The following is a 21,130-nucleotide window of genomic DNA, read 5'->3' as shown; positions in this document are numbered from 1 at the left end:
GTGGGTCTAATCGAGGGGATAGGGAGACGGGAACTGTGCTCCGAGTGTGGGTCTAATCGAGGGGATAGGGAGACGGGAACTGTGCTCCGAGTGTGGGTCTAACCGAGGGGATAGGGAGATGGGAACTGTGCTCCGAGTGTGGGTCTAACCGAGGGGATAGGGAGATGGGAACTGTGCTCTGAGTGTGGGTCTAATCGAGGGGATAGGGAGACGGGAACTGTGCTCCGAGTGTGGGTCTAATCGAAGGGATAGGGAGATGGGAACTGTGCTCCGAGTGTGGGTCTAATCGAGGGGATAGGGAAACGGGAACTGTGCTCCGAGTGTGGGTCTAACTGAGGGGATAGGGAGACAGGAACTGTGCTCCGAGTGTGGTCTAACCGAGGGGATAGGAAGACGGGAACTGTGCTCCGAGTGTGGGTCTAACCGAGGGGACAGGGAGACGGAAACTGTGCTCCGAGTGTGGGTCTAACCGAGGGGATAGGGAGACGGGAACTGTGCTCCGAGTGTGGGTCTAAACGAGGGGATAGGGAGGCGGGAACTGTGCTCCGAGTGTGGTCTAATCGAGGGGATAGGGAGACAGGAACTGTGCTCCGAGTGTGGGTCTAACCGAGGGGATAGGGAGACGGGAACTGTGCTCCGAGTGTGGGTCTAAACGAGGGGATAGGGAGACAGGAACTGTGCTCCGAGTGTGGGTCTAACCGAGGGGATAGGGAGTCGGGAACTGTGCTCCGAGTGTGGTGTAACCGAGGGGACAGGGAGACTGTGTGTTACTGAGGTTAATCTCTCTCTCACCTTTGTGACATTCTGGCAATTTGTACTTCAGTTTTGCGTTCTTCCACTTGTTCTGTTCTGTACAAATGTAGACAGCTAGAGACCAGAGGGAGAGACAGAGAGAGAGAGACACAGAGACAGACTGAGAACAAATCCCAGATAATCGGATCCACATTTACCCAAACCATCGCAGTGTCACACACCCTCCCCCGGTACTCTGAAATATCCCCCTCCACCTCGATTTCATCATTCTAACCCCTTCCCCTACCCCCCTGGGGCGGAGGCTGGAAGGGGAGTGAGGGAGACAGGGAGAGGGAGAGGGAGAGAGGGAGACAGGGAGAGGGCGAGGGGAGCGAGGGAGACTGGGAGAGGGTGGGGGGAGCGAGGGAGAGGGGAAGAGGGTGGGGGGAGTGAGGGAGACGGGGAGAGGGCGGGGGGAGCGAGGGAGAGGGGAAGAGGGTGGGGGGAGCGAGGGAGACGGGGAGAGGGCAGGGGGAGCGAGGGAGAGGGGAAGAGGGTGGGGGGAGTGAGGGTGACAGGGAGAGGGTGGGGGGAGTGAGGGAGACGGGGAGAGGGCGGGGGAGTGAGGGAGACGGGGAGAGGGTGGGGGGAGAGAGGGAGACGGGGAGAGGGCGGGGGAGTGAGGGAGACGGGGAGAGGGCGGGGGGAGTGAGGGAGACGGGAGAGGGCGGGGGAGCGAGGGAGAGGGGGAGAGGGCGGGGGGAGTGAGGGAGACGGGAGAGGGCGGGGGAGCGAGGGAGACAGGGAGAGGGTGGGGGGAGAGAGGGAGACAGGGAGAGGGTGGGGAGAGTGAGGGAGATGGGGAGAGGGCGGGGGGAGTGAGGGAGAGGGGAGAGGGTGGGGGGAGTGAGGGAGACGGGGAGAGGGTGTTGGGAGCGAGGGAGAGGGGGAGAGGACGGGGGGAGTGAGGGAGACAGGGAGAGGGCAGGGTGAATGAGGGATGGGCCTCAGAGTGTGGGATTTACAACAGCTAATTTTGGATTTCATCAAATTGCTCCCAAACCCATTCCAAAATTGCCTAATATTATGATCACTCTTTCCTGGATCTCCCAGCTTAGCAAGGTCAGGAACCCTCCCAGTTTCAGCCAACAACACTGGGCTAGAAATATTCTCTTCCTGGTTGTGTCCTTGGTAGAATGAACCAGAAGTTTACCCGACTCTGAAGCTGCTTCTCTCGGTCTGGGAACAATCGCTTAAATTTACCAGGGGAACTCTTCACAGCGTTCCTTATGGCGCAGGTTTGCTGCTTATCCGACATGGCCATCCTTTTATATCAGGACGGCTGGCGTTTCTCCCCATCATTCTCGAATAAAAAACTATCACTGGTGGCACCCCACCCCCCCCAGGCCCGCTCGCGATCTCCTCAGTTAACCCGGTAAACATTGCAAACACAATCTTGGTCGCATTGTAACCATAACCCGGAGGCCGGTGGGTGGAGCACAATCGACACAGCTCACTCAGAGAAGAATAAGAACAGCGTGTCATCGAACGTTCAGTGAGTGCTCGGTGAATTTGGCTGGCAATACACCTGTATCCCCAAATTCCACCAACGTCAGGTTACAGGCTGCCCTAGAATATTTCAGCCCAATAGTCAGCAGAACGGGATGCACGATTTTCTTTTTGGTGGGTGGGGTGGGGTTGGGGGCACATTTTCTCACTCGATTACACTTTGATGGTTCGGCCCCAGACACCAGCGTTACCTACCCTCCTCCGGATCCTCGAGGTGGTAGACCGGGCCATCGCAAACATACTTGATCACGGAAAGATAGGTGTCATCATCGTGATGAGACAGATATTCATAATGTCCGTGAGAAATATTCGCAGGAATGCCGCAGTGAACTAAAACAGGAGGAGAGACAGAGAGAGAGAGAGATGGAGAGGGAGTGCAGTGAGGCACAGATCAGTAACGCATTTAGTCCTTCAGCTCCCACCCACAGTGCGGTGCTCCCTCAGCACTGACCCTCGCACAGTGCGGCGCTCCCTCAGCACTGACCCTCCCACAGTGTGTGGCTCCCTCGCCACTGACCCTCCCACAGTGCGGCGCTCCCTCAGCATTGACCCTCCCACAGTGCGGCGCTCCCTCAGCACTGACCCTCCCACAGTGCGGCGCTCCCTCGCCACTGACCCTCCCACAGTGCGGTGTTCCCTCAGCACTGACCCTCCCACAGTGTGTGGCTCCCTCGCCACTGACCCTCCCACAGTGCGGCGCTCCCTCAGCATTGACCCTCCCACAGTGCGGCGCTCCCTCAGCACTGACCCTCCCACAGTGCGGCGCTCCCTCGCCACTGACCCTCCCACAGTGCGGTGTTCCCTCAGCACTGACCCTCCCACAGTGCGGCGCTCCCTCAGCACTGACCCTCCCACAGTGCGGCGCTCCCTCAGCACTGACCCTCCCACAGTGCGGCGCTCCCTCAGCACTGACCCTCCCACAGTGCGGCGCTCCCTCAGCACTGACCCTCCCACAGTGCGGCGCTCCCTCAGCACCGACCCTCCCCACAGTGCGGCGCTCCCTCAGCACTGACCCTCTCACAGTGTGGCACTCCCTCAGCACTGACCCTCCCACAGTACGGCGCTCCCTCAGCACTGACCCTCCCACAGTGCGGCACTCGCTCAGCACTGACCCTCCCACAGTGTGGCACTCCCTCAGCACTGCGAATCCAGCATAAACCACCCTTATTCAGATACACATCAAGATCTCCACAGAGCCCAGAGTAACTAACATTGTAAAAACACTCACCGTCATGGTGCCCCCGGGGGTCAACGCGAAAACCTGGTTAAAATAAAAGATTGAAATAAAACATGGTTAGAACCTGTTCCAGGAACGAACTTATCCTGGCGACAAACTCCCACAGTGCAGCGCTCCCTCAGCACCGACCCTCCCACAGTGCGTCAACCCCTGAGCACTGACCCCCCCACAGTGCGGGGTTCCCTCAGCACTGACCATCCAGCAGTGTGGCGCTCCCACAGCACTGACCCCCTAACAGTGCGGCGCTCCCTCTGGAAAGACCCTCCCACAGTGCCGCACTCCCTCAGCACCGAACCTCCCACAGTGCGGCGCTCCCTCAGCACTGACCCTCCCACAGTGCGGCGCTCCCTCAGCACCGACCCTCCCACAATGCGGTGTTCCCTCAGCACTGACCCTCCCACAGTGCGGCGCTCCCTCAGCACTGACCCTCCCACAGTGCGGCGCTCCCTCAGCACTGACCCTCCCACAGTGCGCACTCCCTCAGCACTGACCCTCCCACAGTGCGGCGCTCCCTCAGCACTGACCCTCCCACAGTGCGGTGCTCCCTTAGCACCGACCCTCCCACAGTGCGGCACTCCCTCAGCACTGATCCTCCCACAGTGCGGCGCTCCCTCAGGAAAGACCCTCCCACAGTGCCGCACTCCCTCAGCACCGAACCTCCCACAGTGCGGTGCTCCCTCAGCACTGACCCTCCCATAGTGCGGCGCTCCCTCAGCACTGACCCTCCCACAGTGCGGCGCTCCCTCAGCACTGACCTTCCCACAGTGCGGTGCTCCCTCAGCACTGACCCCTTAATAGTGCGGCGCTCCCTCAGCACTGACCCTCCCACAGTGCAGCGCTCCCTCAGCACTGACCCTCCCACAATGCGGCGCTCCCTCAGCACCGACCCCCTAACAGTGCGGCGCTCCCTCAGGAATGACCTTCCCACAGTGCAGCGCTCCCTTGGCACTGACCCTCCCACAGTGCGACGCTCCCTCAGCACTGACCCTCCCACAGTGCGGCGCTCCCTCAGCACTGACCCTCCCACAGTGCGGCGCTCCCTCAGCACTGACCCTCCCACAGTGCGGCGCTCCCTCAGCACTGACCCTCCCACAGTGCGACGCTCCCTCAGCACTGACCCTCCCACAGTGCGGCGCTCCCTCAGCACTGACCCTCCCACAGTGCGGCGCTCCCTCAGCACTGACCCTCCCACAGTGCGACGCTCCCTCAGCACTGACCCTCCCACAGTGCGACTCACCCACAGATGAATTGAGGTGTGATAATGATCCAATCAAACAGAGCAACATCAAACGGAACCGGAAAATCCTGCAGGAATAAAACACAGAAAATATCTATTCCCAAATAAACAATGTCTTTGCGAAGAAGGAACACTGTCCCATCAAACACTCCCAGGACAGGTACAGCACGGGGTTAGATACAGAATAAACTCCCTCTGCACTGTCCCCCCATCAAACACTCCCAGGACAGGGACAGCACGGCGTTAAATACAGAGTAGAACTCCCTCTACACTGTCCCCCCATCAAAAACTCCCAGGACAGGTACAGCATGGGGTTAGATGCAAAGTAAAGCTCCCTCTACACTGTCCCCATCAAACACTCCCAGGACAGGGACAGCACGGGGTTCGATACAGAGTAAAGCTCCCTCTACACTGTCCCCCCATCAAATACTCCCAGGCTAGAAATAATGAGATACTCCAACTCAATGCGTGGTTGAAGGATTGGTGTAGGGCAGAGGGTTTTAGATTCGTAGACCATTGGGAAGTCTTTATGAAAGAGGGGCAAATATATAAGAGGGATGGGGTACAGTTAACTGGGAAGGGTGTGAATATCTTAGCTGGAAGGTTAGCTGGAGTGTTTCGGCAGGGTTTAAACTAATATGGAGGGGGGGTGGGGAGGTGGACGGAACTGGGATTGGGGATAGGGTAAGCCCGGAGGGTAGGAAGAAGGATCGGATTGTTTCTGAGTGTCTTCGGTGCATGTGTTTCAATGCTAGGAGTGTGACTGGCAAAACAGATGAACTGAAGGCAATAATGTTCGAAAGGAAGTTGGAAGTGGTGGCAGTGACAGAGACTTGGTTAAAGGAAGGGCAGGACTGGCAGTTGAATGTTCCCGGGTATAAGTGCTTCAGGCGTGATAGGGGTGGGTCGCTGAGAGGTGGGGGAGTGGCGTTGTTAGTTAAGGATTGCATCATAGCAGTGCAGAGGGAGGGAGGAATAGAGGATATAGGAATCGAGTCGCTATGGGTGGAGTTGAGGAATAGGAAGGGAGATGTTACTATGTTGGGTGTGTACTACAGACCGCCCAACAGCCCGAGGGCTGTGGAAGAAGGGATAAGCAGGGACATTCTAGATAAGTGCAGGAAGAATAGGGTGGTGGTAGTGGGAGATTTTAATCTCCCCGGGGTAGACTGGAAGGTGCCGAGATCAGAGGGTACTGACGGGGAGGAATTTGTACAGTGTGTAATGGAAGGATCCCTGGAGCAGTATGTGGATAGCCCGACCAGGGAGGGGGCTATACTGGACTTGGTTCTGGGGAATGAGCCTGGGCAGGTGGTTGACATTGAAGTAGGAGAGCAGGTGGCTAACAGTGACCACAACTCTGTCTGGTTTAAGATATTAATGGATAAAGATGAAGCCTGTCCTAAGGGGAGGGTGTTAAACTGGGGGAGGGCTAGATACAACCGGATTAGGCAGGATCTTAAAGATACGGACTGGGGTAAGCTGCTTGATGGCAGGTCGACGCTGGGTATGTGGGAGTCTCTCAAGGGAAAACTAAAATCTTTGCAGGAAAGGCACGTGCCGGTCAAGAGGAAGGATGGGAAGGGTAGGATTAGAGAGCCGTGGGTAACTAGGGATATTGAGGACCTGGTCAGGAGGAAGAGAGAGGCGTACATTAGATCTAGGCATTTGAGGACAGAGATAGCGTTAGAAGAATACAGAGAATGTAGGAGAGAACTTAAAAGGGGCATCAGAAAGGCAAAAAGGGGCCACGAAATGGCTTTGGCGGGTAGGATTAAAGAAAATCCTAAGGCATTTTACTCCTATGTTAGAAATAAAAGGATGGTTAGAGGGAAGATTGGTCCTCTCAAGGACAGAGGAGGGGAACTATGCTTGGAGCCTGGGGGAATGGGGGAGATCCTGAATGAATACTTTGCGTCGGTATTCACACAGGAGAGGGGCCTGATGTCTGGTGCTGTGCTTGAGGAGTTTGAGGATCCGTTGAGGGATATAGTCATCACGAGGGAAGAGGTGTTGGGACTTTTAGACAGTATAAAGACGGATAAATCTCCGGGGCCTGATGGCATCTATCCCAGGCTGCTAAGGGAGGTGAGGGATGAAATTGCTGGGCCTCTGACGCAAATCTTTGTCTCTTCTTTGGACACAGGTGAGGTCCCAGAGGATTGGCGCATTGCAAATGTAGTACCGTTGTTTAAGAAGGGTCAGAGGGATAACCCAGGGAATTATAGGCCGGTGAGCTTGACTTCAGTTATAGGCAAGCTAATGGAGAGGATCCTCAAGGATAGGATGTATGAACATCTGGAGCGCTGCAATCTGATCAGGGATACGCAGCATGGCTTCGTTACAGGGAGGTCGTGCCTTACGAATCTAGTGGAATTTTTTGAAGAGGTGACAAAAATGGTTGACGAAGGACAAGCCGTTGATGTTGTCTATATGGATTTCAGTAAGGCGTTTGACAAGGTCCCTCATGGTAGGCTGATAGAAAAGGTGAAGGCTCATGGGATACAAGGCCAGGTATGTAGATGGGTGGAGAACTGGCTTGGGAGGAGGAGACAGCGAGTAGTAGTGGAAGGCTCCTTTTCCAATTGGAGGCCTGTCACCAGTGGTGTGCCGCAGGGCTCAGTACTTGGACCTCTTCTATTTGTGGTATATATTAATGACTTGGAAGAGGGGGTAGGTGGTGTGATCAGCAAATTTGCTGATGACACCAAGATGGTTGGATTGGCGGGTACTGAGGAGCAGTGCCTGGCAATGCAACAGGACATAGACAGGCTGGTAGATTGGGCAGATAGATGGCAAATGGAATTTAATCCGGAGAAATGCGAGGTGATGCACTTTGGCCGGAATAATGTGGAGGGGAGTTGTACGATAAAGGTAGAACTATCCGGAGTATAGATACGCAGAGAGACCTGGGGGTGCAAGTGCACAAGTCCCTGAAGGTGTCGGTACAGGTGCAGAATGTGATGAGGAAAGCGTATGGTATGTTAGCCTTCATAGGAAGAGGTATAGAATATAAGAGTAGGAGTCTGATGTTGCAGTTGTATAGAACGTTGGTTAGGCCTCACTTGGAGTACTGCGTCCAGTTCTGGTCGCCGTACTACCGGAAGGATGTAGAGATCCTGGAGAGAGTGCAGAGGAGATTTACCAGGATGTTGCCTGGTATGGAAGGGCTGTCTTACGAGGAAAGATTGAATGAACTTGGGCTGTTTTCCCTTGAGAGACGTCGGCTGAGGGGGGATCTAATAGAGGTTTATAAGATTATGAAGGGGATAGATAGAGTAAATGGTGGTAAGCTTTTTCCGCTACTAGAAATGGATAGAACGAGGGGTCACGGGCTTAGGGTGAGGGGGGCTAGGTATAAGACAAATATTAGAGGGCAGTTTTTCACGCAAAGGGTAGTGGGGGTGTGGAATGCACTGCCGAGTAAGGTGGTGGAAGCAGGCACGCTAGGGTTGTTTAAGAGTCACTTAGACAGCCATATGAGCGGGCTACATATAGGGGGATATAGTAGGCCTTACTGAACATTGTAGGCTTGGGAATACGTTTTGCCTCAGGAATGTTAGTCTTTGCCTGTTTAATAATGAATTTTTTTGTCTCCACAGGCATTTAAGTCCAGCAAGGGGCATGCATGCGGCAGGTTGTAGTGGGCTGCTCTTGGACGTTGCTTCGGGAGTTGCCTATTGCTTCATGTCGTTAGTGTGCTTAAACTGGACCATCTCGAGGGCAACATGACAGCTCAGAGACTATCCCTGTTGCTGTGCGGACACATGGATTTGGGCCTGTGTCTGTGGGAGTTTGCACGTTCTCCCCGTGGTTGCGTGCGTTTCCTCTGGGTACTCCGGTTTCCTCCCACATCCCCCAAAGATGTGCTTTTAGGCTGATTGATTGGGTACTAAATTGTCCCTAAATTGGACCTCCCTGATCCTCGCACGTTAGGTGTAGACTAAAATCATGAATAGGTCACTGAGATAGTAGGACGGCGGCGCGGGCTCGTTGGGCCGAAGGGCCTGTTTCCCGTGCTGTGTTGTTCTTTGTTCTTTGTTCTTTGTTGAAACCTTCTGTTCTTTGACAAATCCCAGGCTGCGAGCCACATGGAAATCCCAACGTAATGCAAAATAAATCAACTGTAACCAAAAAAATAAATTGGACTGATTGGCAATCTTTCAGCACGTTGAACTTAAAACTCCATTCAGGCACAGTTGGTATAGATAAAACCTTCAGCACTTCACAACAAAACCTTGCTTTGGACTGAGCAGGAGTGGCGTTTGGTTCAATAATGATCTTGCCGAGGTAGAGAGGAGCAGCGATTGTTGGAGGATCTGCTGAAGTAAAGGTGGGGATTCTGAAATAGGAAATGGGGACAGTGCAATCCCAAAATATTCCCTCAAGTATGTTAGCAAAGACTAACTAGCTCGAATATCCATCATGATAAATAAAATGTCTCTGAGTGAAAAGAAGAACCCAACCAATCAAACCCACTTTTAATGGACAGATCCGCTCCAGTTTTTCGGGTAAGACTAAAACAATCCGGGGGGGGGGGGGTCTTGCGGGTAAGACCAATACAATCCGGGTGGGGGGGGGGGGGTCTTTTGGGTAAGACCAATACAATCAGGGGTGGGGGGGGGGTCTTTCGGGTAAGACCAATACAATCCGGGTGGGGGGGGGTCTTTCGGGTAAGACCAATACAATCGGGTGGGGGGGGTCTTTCGGGTAAGACTAATACAATCCGGGTGGGGGGTGGGGGGTCTTTCGGGTAAGACCAATACAATCGGGGGTGGGGGGGGGTCTTTCGGGTAAGACTAATACAATCGGGTGGGGGGGGGTCTTTCGGGTAAGACCAATACAATCCGGGTGGGGGGGTCTTTCGGGTAAAACTAATACAATCAGGGGTGGGGGGGGGGTCTTTCGGGTAAGACCAATACAATCAGGGGTGGGGGGGGTCTTTCGGGTAAAACTAATACAATCAGGGGTGGGGGGGGGTCTTTCGGGTAAGACCAATACAATCAGGGGTGGGGGGTGGTCTTTCGGGTAAGACCAATACAATCGGGTGGGGGGGTCTTTTGGGTAAGACCAATACAATCCGGGTGGGGGGGGGGGTCTTTCGGGTAAGACCAATACAATCCGGGTGGGGGGGGGTCTTTCGGGTAAGACTAATACAATCGGGGGGGGGGGGGTCTTTCGGGTAAGACTAATACAATCCGGGTGGGGGGGGTCTTTCGGGTAAGACTAATACAATCAGGGGTGGGGGGGGTCTTTCGGGTAAGACTAATACAATCGGGTGGGGGGGGGGTCTTTCGGGTAAGACAAATACAATCCGGGTGGGGGGGTCTTTCGCGTAAGACTAATACAATCCGGGTGGGGGGGGTCTTTCGGGTAAGGCCAATACAATCCGGGTGGGGGGGGGTCTTTCGGGTAAGACCAATACAATCCGGGTGGGGGGGTCTTTCGGGTAAGACCAATACAATCCGGGTGGGGGGGGTCTTTCGGGTAAGACTAATACAATCAGGGGTGGGGGGGGAGTCTTTCGGGTAAGACCAATACAATCTGGGTGGGGGGGGGTCTTTTGGGTAAGACTAATACAATCAGGGGTGGGGGGGGTCTTTCGGGTAAGACTAATACAATCGGGTGGGGGGGGGGTCTTTCGGTTAAGACCAATACAATCCGGGTGGGGGGGGGTCTTTCGGGTAAGACTAATACAATCCGGGTGGGGGGGGGGTCTCTCGGGTAAGACTAATACAATCCGGGTGGGGGGGGTGGTCTTTCGGGTAAGACTAATACAATCCGGGTGGGGGGGGGACTCTCGGGTAAGACTAATACAATCCGGGTGGGGGGGTCTTTCGGGTAAGACCAATACAATCCGGGTGGGGGGGGGTCTTTCGGGTAAGACCAATACAATCCGGGTGGGGGGGTCTTTCGGGTAAGACTAATAGAATCTGGGTGGGGGGGGGGGCTTTCGGGTAAGACTAATACAATCCGGGTGGGGGGGTCTTTCGGGTAAGACTAATACAATCCGGGTGGGGGGTGTGGGGTCTTTCGGGTAAGACTAATACAATCCGGGTGGGGGGGTCTTTCGGGTAAGACCAATACAATCCGGGTGGGGGGGGGGGGTCTTTCGGGTAAGACTAATACAATCCGGGTGGGGGGGGGGTCTTTCGGGTAAGACTAATACAATCGGGTGGGGGGGGGGGTCTTTCGGGTAAGACTAATACAATCCGGGTGGGGGGGGGGGTCTTTCGGGTAAGACTAATACAATCAGGGGTGGGGGGGGGGTCTTTCGGGTAAGACCAATACAATCCGGGTGGGGGGGGGGTCTTTCGGGTAAGACCAATACAATCTGGGTGGAGGGGGGGTCTTTCGGGTAAGACTAATACAATCTGGGTGGGGGGGGGTCTTTCGGGTAAGACTAATACAATCCGGGTGGGGGGGGGGTCTTTCGGGTAAGACCAATACAGTCCGGGTGGGGGGGGGGTCTTTCGGGTAAGACTAATACAATCCGGGTGGGGGGGGGGTCTTTCGGGTAAGACCAATACAATCCGGGTGGGGGGGGGTCTTTCGGGTAAGACTAATACAATCCGGGTGGGGGGGGGGTCTCTCGGGTAAGACTAATACAATCCGGGTGGGGGGGGTGGTCTTTCGGGTAAGACTAATACAATCCGGGTGGGGGGGGGACTCTCGGGTAAGACTAATACAATCCGGGTGGGGGGGTCTTTCGGGTAAGACCAATACAATCCGGGTGGGGGGGTGTCTTTCGGGTAAGACCAATACAATCCGGGTGGGGGGGTCTTTCGGGTAAGACTAATAGAATCTGGGTGGGGGGGGGGGCTTTCGGGTAAGACTAATACAATCCGGGTGGGGGGGTCTTTCGGGTAAGACTAATACAATCCGGGTGGGGGGTGTGGGGTCTTTCGGGTAAGACTAATACAATCCGGGTGGGGGGGTCTTTCGGGTAAGACCAATACAATCCGGGTGGGGGGGGGTCTTTCGGGTAAGACTAATACAATCCGGGTGGGGGGGGTCTTTCGGGTAAGACCAATACAGTCCGGGTGGGGGGGGGGGTCTTTCGGGTAAGACTAATACAATCCGGGTGGGGGGGGGTCTTTCGGGTAAGACTAATACAATCGGAGAAAGGGTAATGTGATAAAGTGAATAAAACAATGCCTCAGCAGTAGGGGTCAGAAAACATTGACAAAAATATGTTTTAGTGACCAGAAGAAGTGTCCACCAGCCTCCCACAGTGATCTGTCCGAGATTCCGCATTATTTGCCATGTATATAAAAATGTAAATAGCCATGTGTGCAGAGATATGTAAAACTTACTGTTGACACAAACATTAGACACGAAGACTTGCCACGGAGTCAACAGTGAGTTTAGGTGTCTTGAGCTACAATAAGACAGAGGCGGGATGGTCAACTAACCATGAAATGTAACCCTGAAGAATGTGAGATAATGTCCTTCGGAAGGATGAATATGAGAAAGAAGTGTTCAATGAATGACACGACTGGAGGAAGTTGTGTGGAACAGAGTGACTTCCATGTGTTTGTCCACTGATCACTGGAACATGCAGACCAGAGACACTTCATTTGATCAATCAAAGCACAGATTCCAAAAGCAGAGGAGTCATGTTGCTTTAGTAGGCGAGGACACAGCTGAAGAATTGAGAGCTGTTCTGGTCGCCACATGATAGGATGGATATGATTGCACTGTGGGGGCGCAGAGGAGCTTCACAAGAGGGTTGCCTGGTTTAGAAGATTAAAGTTATAGAACATCGAACACTACAACACAACCAAGCCCTTTGGCCCGCAAGTTGCGCCGATCATATCCATACCTACCAGGCCTGTGTGTGACTCCCAATCCCATAAAACCCCATATACTCATCCAGAAGTCTTTTAAAAGACCCCAGCGAGTTCGCCTCCACCACCACTGACGGCAGCCGATTCCATTCACTCACCACCCTCTGAGTGAAAAACTTAGCCCTAACATCACTTCTGTACTTTCCTCCCCGCACCTTAAATCTGTGTCCTCTCGTAGTGACCATTTCAACCCGGGGAAATAGCCTCTGAGAATCCACCCTATCCATTCCTCTCAACATTTTATAAACCTCTATCAGGTCACCTCTCAACCTTCGTCTCTCCAGGGAAAAGAGTCCCAGCTCCCTCAACCTAGGAGATTGTTTTAAATAAGGTTCATTAGCATTGGGATGTCCCTGGTAATGTGTAAGGATGTGGAATGATACTAATGTTTTTCTCTTTTAATTCACAGGTTTTAAGTCGGTCCACCTCGTGTCCAACAAGGGGCATACAGGCGATGGGTCGTACTGGGGCTGCTCTTGGATGTTTGAGATTGGCCTAATGCTTCATGTCGTTAGTGTGTGCCTAAACTGGACCAGATACTGGGCAAGACGACAGCTCAGTGACTATCGCTGTGCAGACACATGGATTTGGGCCGGTGTCTGTGGGAGTTTGCACATTCTCCCCGTGCCTGCGTGGGTTTTCTCCGGGTGCTCCGGTTTCCTCCCACACCCCAAAGATGTGCTGTTAGGCTGATTGGCAGGAATAAATTGTCCCTAAATTAGTTTCCCTCAATGTGGATGGCCATAAAACAATAGATAAGGGTCACGGGTGGAGAGGGGGACTGGTGGTGTTAAAATGGTGGCGCGGGCTCGTTGGGCCGAAGGGCCCGTTTCCCGGGATGTTTTTGTTCTTTGTTCATTCAAAACTCTGACGGCAGCTGGGAAGAAGCTGTTCTTGAGTCGTTTGGAACGCAACTTCAGACTGAGAGTAGGAGCCATACCAAACTGTGAGACAACCAGAAAGAATGCTTTCTATGGTGCACTTGTCAAAGTCACTGAGAGTAGTGGGCATGCCAAATTTCCTTAGTCTGTCTGTGATCGCCTTGGACAAATCTGAAATTGGAGAGATGATAATGTTTGAATTGTAATATCTAATGGTGTAAAGTATCTGGGAGCAGAGTGGATTCAATAAAGGCTGGAATACAGACTGGGGGAATGAGCGGGAAGATGTTGTGCTGAATGAATGGTTCTTGTAGGAAAGGGATGGATGGAGAGATGGAAGGAGGGTGAGATGGATAGAGGGAGGGTGAGGGGGACAGAGGGAGGGTGAGGGGGACAGAGAGAGGGTGAGGGGGACAGAGGGAGGGTGAGGGGGACAGAGGGAGGGTGAGGGGGACAGAGGGAGGGTGAGTTGGACGGAGGGAGGGTGAGGGGGACAGAGGGAGGGTGAGGGGGACAGAGGGAGGGTGAGTTGGACAGAGGGAGGGTGAGGGGGACAGAGGGAGGGTGAGTTGGACAGAGGGAGGGTGAGTTGGATATAGGGAGAGTGAGTTGGATGGATGTTGAATTTGAGAAGCTGCAGTTTCCAGTTGAAGAGGTTCCCAGTGCCTCTGAGCAGCTGAACTGGGGAAGCCTTTGGGCAGAGACGGTGCTGCTGCTGTTTCCCCTCCCGGCCACCAGGAGCCGCTGTAACCCTCCCGGCCGGTGCTGCAGCTGCTGCTCCTCCCAGTGTCACCTCCTGCCGCCTCCGGCCCAGCCACTACTCGTTGGCGGAACATCCGGGGCCTGTGGAGGGGCGGGGCCTCTGCCATGTTGCCGTGATGTCACGGTGAGGCCCCTCCCCCTCCCCCTCTGTTTGTTTTCAAATAAAAAGGAAGAAGTGAGTGTTGAGCAATGGGGAAAGTGAGAGAAATTCCGAGCCGGAAACCCCGCCAGGAACCCAATCAAAATTAAATCAAATCCATATTTATATCCAGAGGCCAGGGCGGGACCGCGCCTGCGCGCTGTGTTCTCCCAGACTGCACCGCGCGGATCAGGATTAAAAAAAAGTAAAAAACAAGAAGCGACCTTCCCGAATCGAGCAGGAACAGAAATTCTGCCAGGAGCGGATTAGGAATAAAAATCATCAACATTTAAAAAAAAAATTAACATCTACCTGCTGGTGCGCATGTGCGGGAGGGGGATTCTCCCAGAGGGCCGTGTGCGGGTCGCCGCCGCATTGAAACCCCTGGCAATGGCAAGATGGCGGAGGGCCGTCTCCCCTGGCAACGGCAAGATGGCGGAGGGCCGTTTCCCCTGGCAACCCTTCTATAAATCCAAATGTTTATCCAATCCCATTAAACTGTCCATTTAACATTGACCCATCGCCAAATGTGAACAAACCAACAGAGACACAAACCAGAGGCAGAGACGCTGCAAATGTCCCAGTGTTTATTTATAAAACAGTGGGACATTTACTGACATGTTCAGGTCAATCTCAGTGATGGTCAGTGACCAGGTCTACATTAAAACAACGGGTGCAGTCCAAGGTTAAACATCATTGGAACAAAGTTCTCCTGAAATTGGACATTGCCGGTGAGTCCCAATGTGATGGAGAGATCCAAACTCAGCCCCACACCCTGATGTGGTGAAGGGGACACCAGGCCCAGCTACAGAGTTGGATGTAAAGAACAGCGGCGTGTGTTTGATTCTGGTGATGTACACACTCCGAGCTGAGTATTGAATCATTCTGAGGAAGAGAGACATCAGATGGAGACCATATGACACATTGGGGGCCTTTTCACCTCCCATAACAATCCCTCCCCCTCCCTCTGATATCAGAGAATCATCAAAACCCTACAGCACAGAAAGAGGCCATTCGGCCCATCGAGTCTGCACTGACCACAATCTCACCCAGGCCCTACCCCCTTATCCCTACACATTTACCCACTAATCCCTCTAACCGACACATCTCAGGACACGAAAGGGCAATTTTAACACGGCCAATCAATGGAACCTGCACATCTTTGGACTGTGGGAGGAAACCGGAGCACCCAGAGGAAACCCATGCAGACACAAGGAGAATGTGCAAACTCCACAGAGAGTGTGGAATATGTTCTCCCTGTGTGTGAATGGAGGATCTTTGAGTGTCCACTAACTCCTGGGGTTAACAGGACAGCTCGATAAGGTGGTTTCGACCGGCAGACAGAATCCTTTACTGGTTAATGTATAGAATGCAGTAAGGAGTCTCAATACACCAGGTTAAAGTTCAACAGATTTATTTGGTAGCAAAAGCCACGAGCTTTCGGAGCACTACTCCTTCATCAGTTGAGTGGGATTTCAGTTCACAAACAGGGCAGATAAAGCATACACCACAGTTAGGATCGAGGATAGAGCTGTGGTCACCATGGTGGGGGTCCAGAGAGAATTATCCCCTTGTCTGTGTGGATTTCCTCCGGGTGCTCTGCTTTCCTCCCATCCAAAGATGTGCAGTTTAGGTTGACTCCTCACGGTAAATTGTCCCTTAGTATTAGGGGAGTTAGCAGGGTAAATATGTGGGGTTCCAGGAATAGGGCCTGGCTGGGACTGTAGTTGTGCAGGCAAAATGGGCCGAATGGCCTCCTGTAGGGCTTCTCATTTACAGAGGAAGTTATCAATTGTGGCACAGATTTGAAAAGCAGAGAAGTGATATTGGAGTTATACAGAACTTTGGTCAGGCCACAGCTAGAGCACTGTGTGCAGCTCTGGTGGCCACATTATCGGGAGGATGTGATTGCACTGGAGGGGGGTACAGAGGAGATTCCCCAGGGTGCTGCCTGGGGTGGAGCATTCCAGCTATGAAGAGAGGTTGGATAGACTTGGGTTGTTTTCCTTGGAGCAGGGAAGACTGAGGGGCGACCTGATCAGGGTGTACACCATTATTCAAAACGGCAAAAAAGGAAACATGCAGAAATCAACCAAAATATCCATTAAGATGAACGCAGAAACTATGATTAATGATCAAATCTTATGACTTTGTCAGAACAAATGCAATTACATTTTCATACACAGCAAACATTATCTAAAATGAGCACAGAACACTTTGCCTTAAACATAGTCACTCTTACAGATAATCTGAATTCAAATAAACACGAGATTGCAAGTAAAACACCCCACAAAACATTCAATTATAACTCACAGAAAGGGCATACACAGAGCACAGACACACTTTCACACACGGAGACTCGCGTATATAGTGACACGGATATAGACCAGTGATACTCAAAGTAACACACAAACAGACACACACACACGAGACACAGAGACACGCAACAGAGGCACGCAAAGACAGACACACAGAGACATAGGCACTTACACAGACACAGTGACATACAAAGTAACACACAAACCGACCCACACACAGACACACATCGACACACACAACACAAACACCCACACACGCACACGCACACACACACACAGACACAGGCACATACACAGAAATATGGATATACACAGACACACACACACACACACAGACACAGGCACATACACAGAAATGTGGATATACGCAGACACACACACACACACACAGACACAGGCACATACACAGAAATATGGATATACACAGACACACACACACACAGACTTACACAGAGATATACACATACACGGTCACACACAGAGATATAAACCCTGGTTTTTGTCTCCAAAGCTGCATCTCTGTCACATTTAAAATACAATGTTACCTTGGTGACGAGACAACTCTGTCAGAAATAACTCAGTGTTGTGTTCACATAGAATGGCCACTGTGAAGCAATGCCAAATGGCTGACTGATGTTTGTGGGTATTTTTCACAGATTCCCAGAGAGGGAGAGAGAGATGGGACAGGATACACAGACACAGAGATTGAAGAAAAGAGCGAGACAGAGATTGAGAGAGGTATACAAGGTCTCCCTTCTGCAGAACATTTTAACTTGTTCCCATTGAATGTATTCAACGACCCAATGCCCACTGCACTCTGGGGAAGGGAATTCTAAACACTAACCACCCCCTGAGAGAAAGAAAAATTCCTCCTCATCTGCCTCTTTAATGGCAGCTGTATGAATTTAAAACGGTTCCCTCCCTGATACTAGATTCCCCCATGTTGGCCCTGTTCTGTGATAATTAATACAGATGTTTAAAGATGATTCAGTAGTTCTTTAAGGGTAGCAGACACAGTGAAAAAAAGAAACGACTCTGTACACAATAGATATATTTCAAGGGGATATTGCAGCCAGCTGTATCTGAGTGGGCAGTAATCTTCTCTCAGAATCAGATTGTGGGTTCAGCTCAGAGCCTCAAATACTAGACCCTGAGCATCGATCAGAAACTCCGAACACAGCATGATGGGAGAGGGGACAAAGGAAAGTGGGGTTGAATTTGTGAACCTTGCCTTGTGGAAAGCTTTAGTGCTTGGGGAGAATGTCAACTTTTCAATGGACCTACCATATATTAAGCTGATCTTTCTCTACATCCTAGCAGTAACCACAACATTATATTCTGCATCCTCTGCTCTCATTCTCCCCTATGTATTCTGTGTACGGTATGTTTTGTCTGTATAACGTACAAGAACCTCTGCTCAGTACTGTGTTGGGTGTGGGATCACCATTTGCTTTTCTCAACCCACACTTATATTTCCCAACAAAGGCAAGAGGTTTCAATGTTTAAAAATGAACACATTTAAAAACAAAAGTAGACCGGATTTGGTTAAATCTCACAGGGTCCAGGGTGAGGTCGTCAAATGGATACAAAATACAGTGATGACAGAGGACAGAGGGTGGTTGTAGAGGGTTTTATGTTCAAGCTGGATGCCTGTGACCAGCAGGGTGCCTCAGGGATCAGTGCTGGGTCCACTGTTATTTGTCATTTATATTAATGATTTGGATGAGGATTTTGGAGGCATGGTTAGCAAGTTTGCAAATGATGTCAAAATCTGTGGCAGAGCGGACAGTGACGAAGACTCTTGTCCACTGTTGAACCATTCGATTGACTATTCTCAGATCATCACAGCGTGTTGTTAAAATACGAGACTCTTTCCCTCAGATTCTGAACCAACCCTCATTCTTCGACTTGTTAATAGACGTGGCAATCACTCCAGAGGCACTGCTGGGTTCCAGGGGCAATGACATTAATTAACAGTCACTGAACAAACTGGTTCAGTTATTCCCTTACAATCCAAATGTACCAAAATAAAGTGGAACAACGAATGGTGGGATAACATTGGATGCCTGAGGGAAAGAAGATGAAAATACTGGATGCACTGGCAAACCTGTCCGTCACGATAGTTTATGGTTAATTCTCAGGGTGTGAACGTGTGTTCTTAATGGCGAGATTAAGGGTTGTGAATCTTCTAATTTTAGCCTGTTGGTCTGATTTTACTGGTGATGGAAGTCCGAGGCCACAATGAAGGACAGCAGGATTGTTTGTTGGTAAGAAAAATGCTTTAATAAATGGAAATCAGCGCAGATATGTGATTGGAAAATTTTGTCTCATGAATGTAATCAAGTCACAGCTTTATTTTCTGAAATGGCAGAAGGAGACAGAGATGTCGGTGTTGTGTGCACGGGCTTCGAAAAGTTGTGCAATCAAGAGCAATTTAACAGAGTTGTCATACAAACTGCAATGTATCAATTCACGGGCAGTATCCGCATAGAGGTTATTTTCTTTTCCCCATAAAACAGGAATCACAGGTGAATGGGGAAGGGTCGTTTTTCACATGACTTCATTTTTTTGCAAAAGTGATAAACAGTGAGTTGGTTGGATGCAGGGTATTAAAGATAAAGATTGGTGAAACAGGATCGGCAGTTGGAAATGTTCATAAGGAAGAGAGAAATGAAAAAGAATATACTTTGGAGATAAGGAGAGATACATGGTAAAAATATCAGATTAAAGTATTAACGATGACTTGTTAGGTCTCAGCTGGCGTGATGTGCCTCATTCTGGACACAACAATCCACGATGTATTCACCGGCCATGAATATTTCCATCTCCAAGAGATAACATGCAGGGAAGAAGCAATGAACTCGTCATTTATTGCAACTTTCCTGGTGCCTGTCAAGGCAGATGTTTGAGAGGCAGATCCTGCCACAAACTGCGATACTTCTGCTGTCAACTGACATGGTTGGTAGTAATATTGGACTTTGGCACCTTTTCCCAAGATCCCATCGCTACTGCAAATTGTCCCGATGGATGTTAGCTCATATGAGGTGTCGCTATTTCCCTTTTTCTCCGGCTATACTCCGCATTAGTTGATGTTTCGAGCCTTAACCTCTTTCCAGCATTCCTCAGCTGAACATTGACGCCAGTTGGGGCAATCTCACCGTATTAAGAGGCAACATTGCTGCAAAATAGTTCCATTCTGTTGCTGTGCGTGATCCTCCAAAGTTGTCTCTATATGACAATTCCCACAAAACTTCCCAGTTCTTCCTTTGTTGGAGTTCAGAATTCGTGATTGGTTTTCAATCGGCACAGACCTATGGCAAGCCAGCAGACGAAAGGAGGCAAAATTAAATTCTAAGTCACCATGCACCACCAACTTTCCATAACCATTGCATCTGGTGCTGGGAATGCGAACGTTACAATCCAGCAGATTGTTCCTAAGTTTTAGCTCCATGTCATCCTGTACATGTGTTTTGATTTGTTCAAAGATATTGATTACTTTACCTATCCGTGCGTTGAGCTCTGCTTCAAGGATAGTGATGTCTTTCAGCCTGAAACCAATTTAGTTGCATCGGCTATCCTCTTCCTGTGGATTTTCATTTACTTTCAACAGGGGCACAAACACAAACTGAAAACTAGCCTCATCCTCACTGCTTGAATAGTCAGTTTAGTCATAAGAACATAAGAAATAGGAGCAGGAGTAGGCCATCCAGCCCTTCGAGCCTGCCCCGCCATTCAATAAGATCATGGCTGATCTGTCGTGGCTCAGTTCCACATTCCCGCCCTCTCCCCATAACTCTTAATCCCCTCGCTTATCAAAAACCCATCAACCCGTGTCTTAAAAATATTTAGCGAGGCAGCCTCCACCACTTCAACGGGTAGAGGATTCCAGAGATTCACCACCCTTTGAGTGAAGAAGTTCCTCCTCAACTCCGTTCTAAACCACCCCCCCTTTATCTTGAGGCTGTGCCCCCTCGTCCTTGTGTCTTTTTTGAGCGGGAAGAGTCTCTCCACCTCTATCCTATCCATCCCATTCACCATCTTATACGTCTCAATGAGATCTCCCCTCATTCTTCTAAACTCTAACGAGTAGAAGCCTAGTTTATTCAGCCTCTCCTCATAGCTCAACCCCCTCAACTCCAGTATCATCCTAGTAAACCTCCTCTGCACTCCCTCCAAGGCCAAAATATCTTTGCGCAGGTGCGGCGCCCAAAACTGCACACAGTACTCCAGCTGCGGCCTCACCAATGCCCTATACAGCCGCAGCAAGACCTCCCTACTTTTATATTCAATCCCCCTCGCTATGAAGGCCAGCATCCCATTCGCCTTCCTGACCACCTGCTGCACCTGCAAGCTGGGTTTTTGCGACTCATGCACAAGGACCCCGAGGTCCCTCTGCACCGTCGCC

At 51.3% G+C, this 21,130-nt stretch overlaps 1 protein-coding gene across 1 annotated transcript in view; it reads right to left on the bottom strand.

Moving 5' to 3' along the window:
- The window catches only part of LOC145338010 (haptoglobin-like), a 24,589-nt gene extending 4,413 nt beyond the window's left edge, over nucleotides 1-20,176 (bottom strand). The window contains 5 exon segments of the mRNA XM_080182779.1: nucleotides 793-867; nucleotides 2,497-2,631; nucleotides 3,530-3,562; nucleotides 4,776-4,843; nucleotides 19,884-20,176. Of these exon segments, the coding sequence (XP_080038905.1) occupies nucleotides 793-867; nucleotides 2,497-2,631; nucleotides 3,530-3,562; nucleotides 4,776-4,843; nucleotides 19,884-20,176 (604 nt within the window).
- Nucleotides 20,177-21,130: the final 954 nt, after the last annotated feature.

Source organism: Carcharhinus amblyrhynchos, unplaced genomic scaffold, assembly GCF_965287045.1.
Source record: "Carcharhinus amblyrhynchos unplaced genomic scaffold, sCarAmb.v2.hapA scaffold_88, whole genome shotgun sequence".
Classification (NCBI taxonomy): domain Eukaryota; kingdom Metazoa; phylum Chordata; class Chondrichthyes; order Carcharhiniformes; family Carcharhinidae; genus Carcharhinus; species Carcharhinus amblyrhynchos.
Note: the sequence above shows the minus strand (reverse complement) of the source record. Positions and strands in the feature narration are given on the sequence as shown.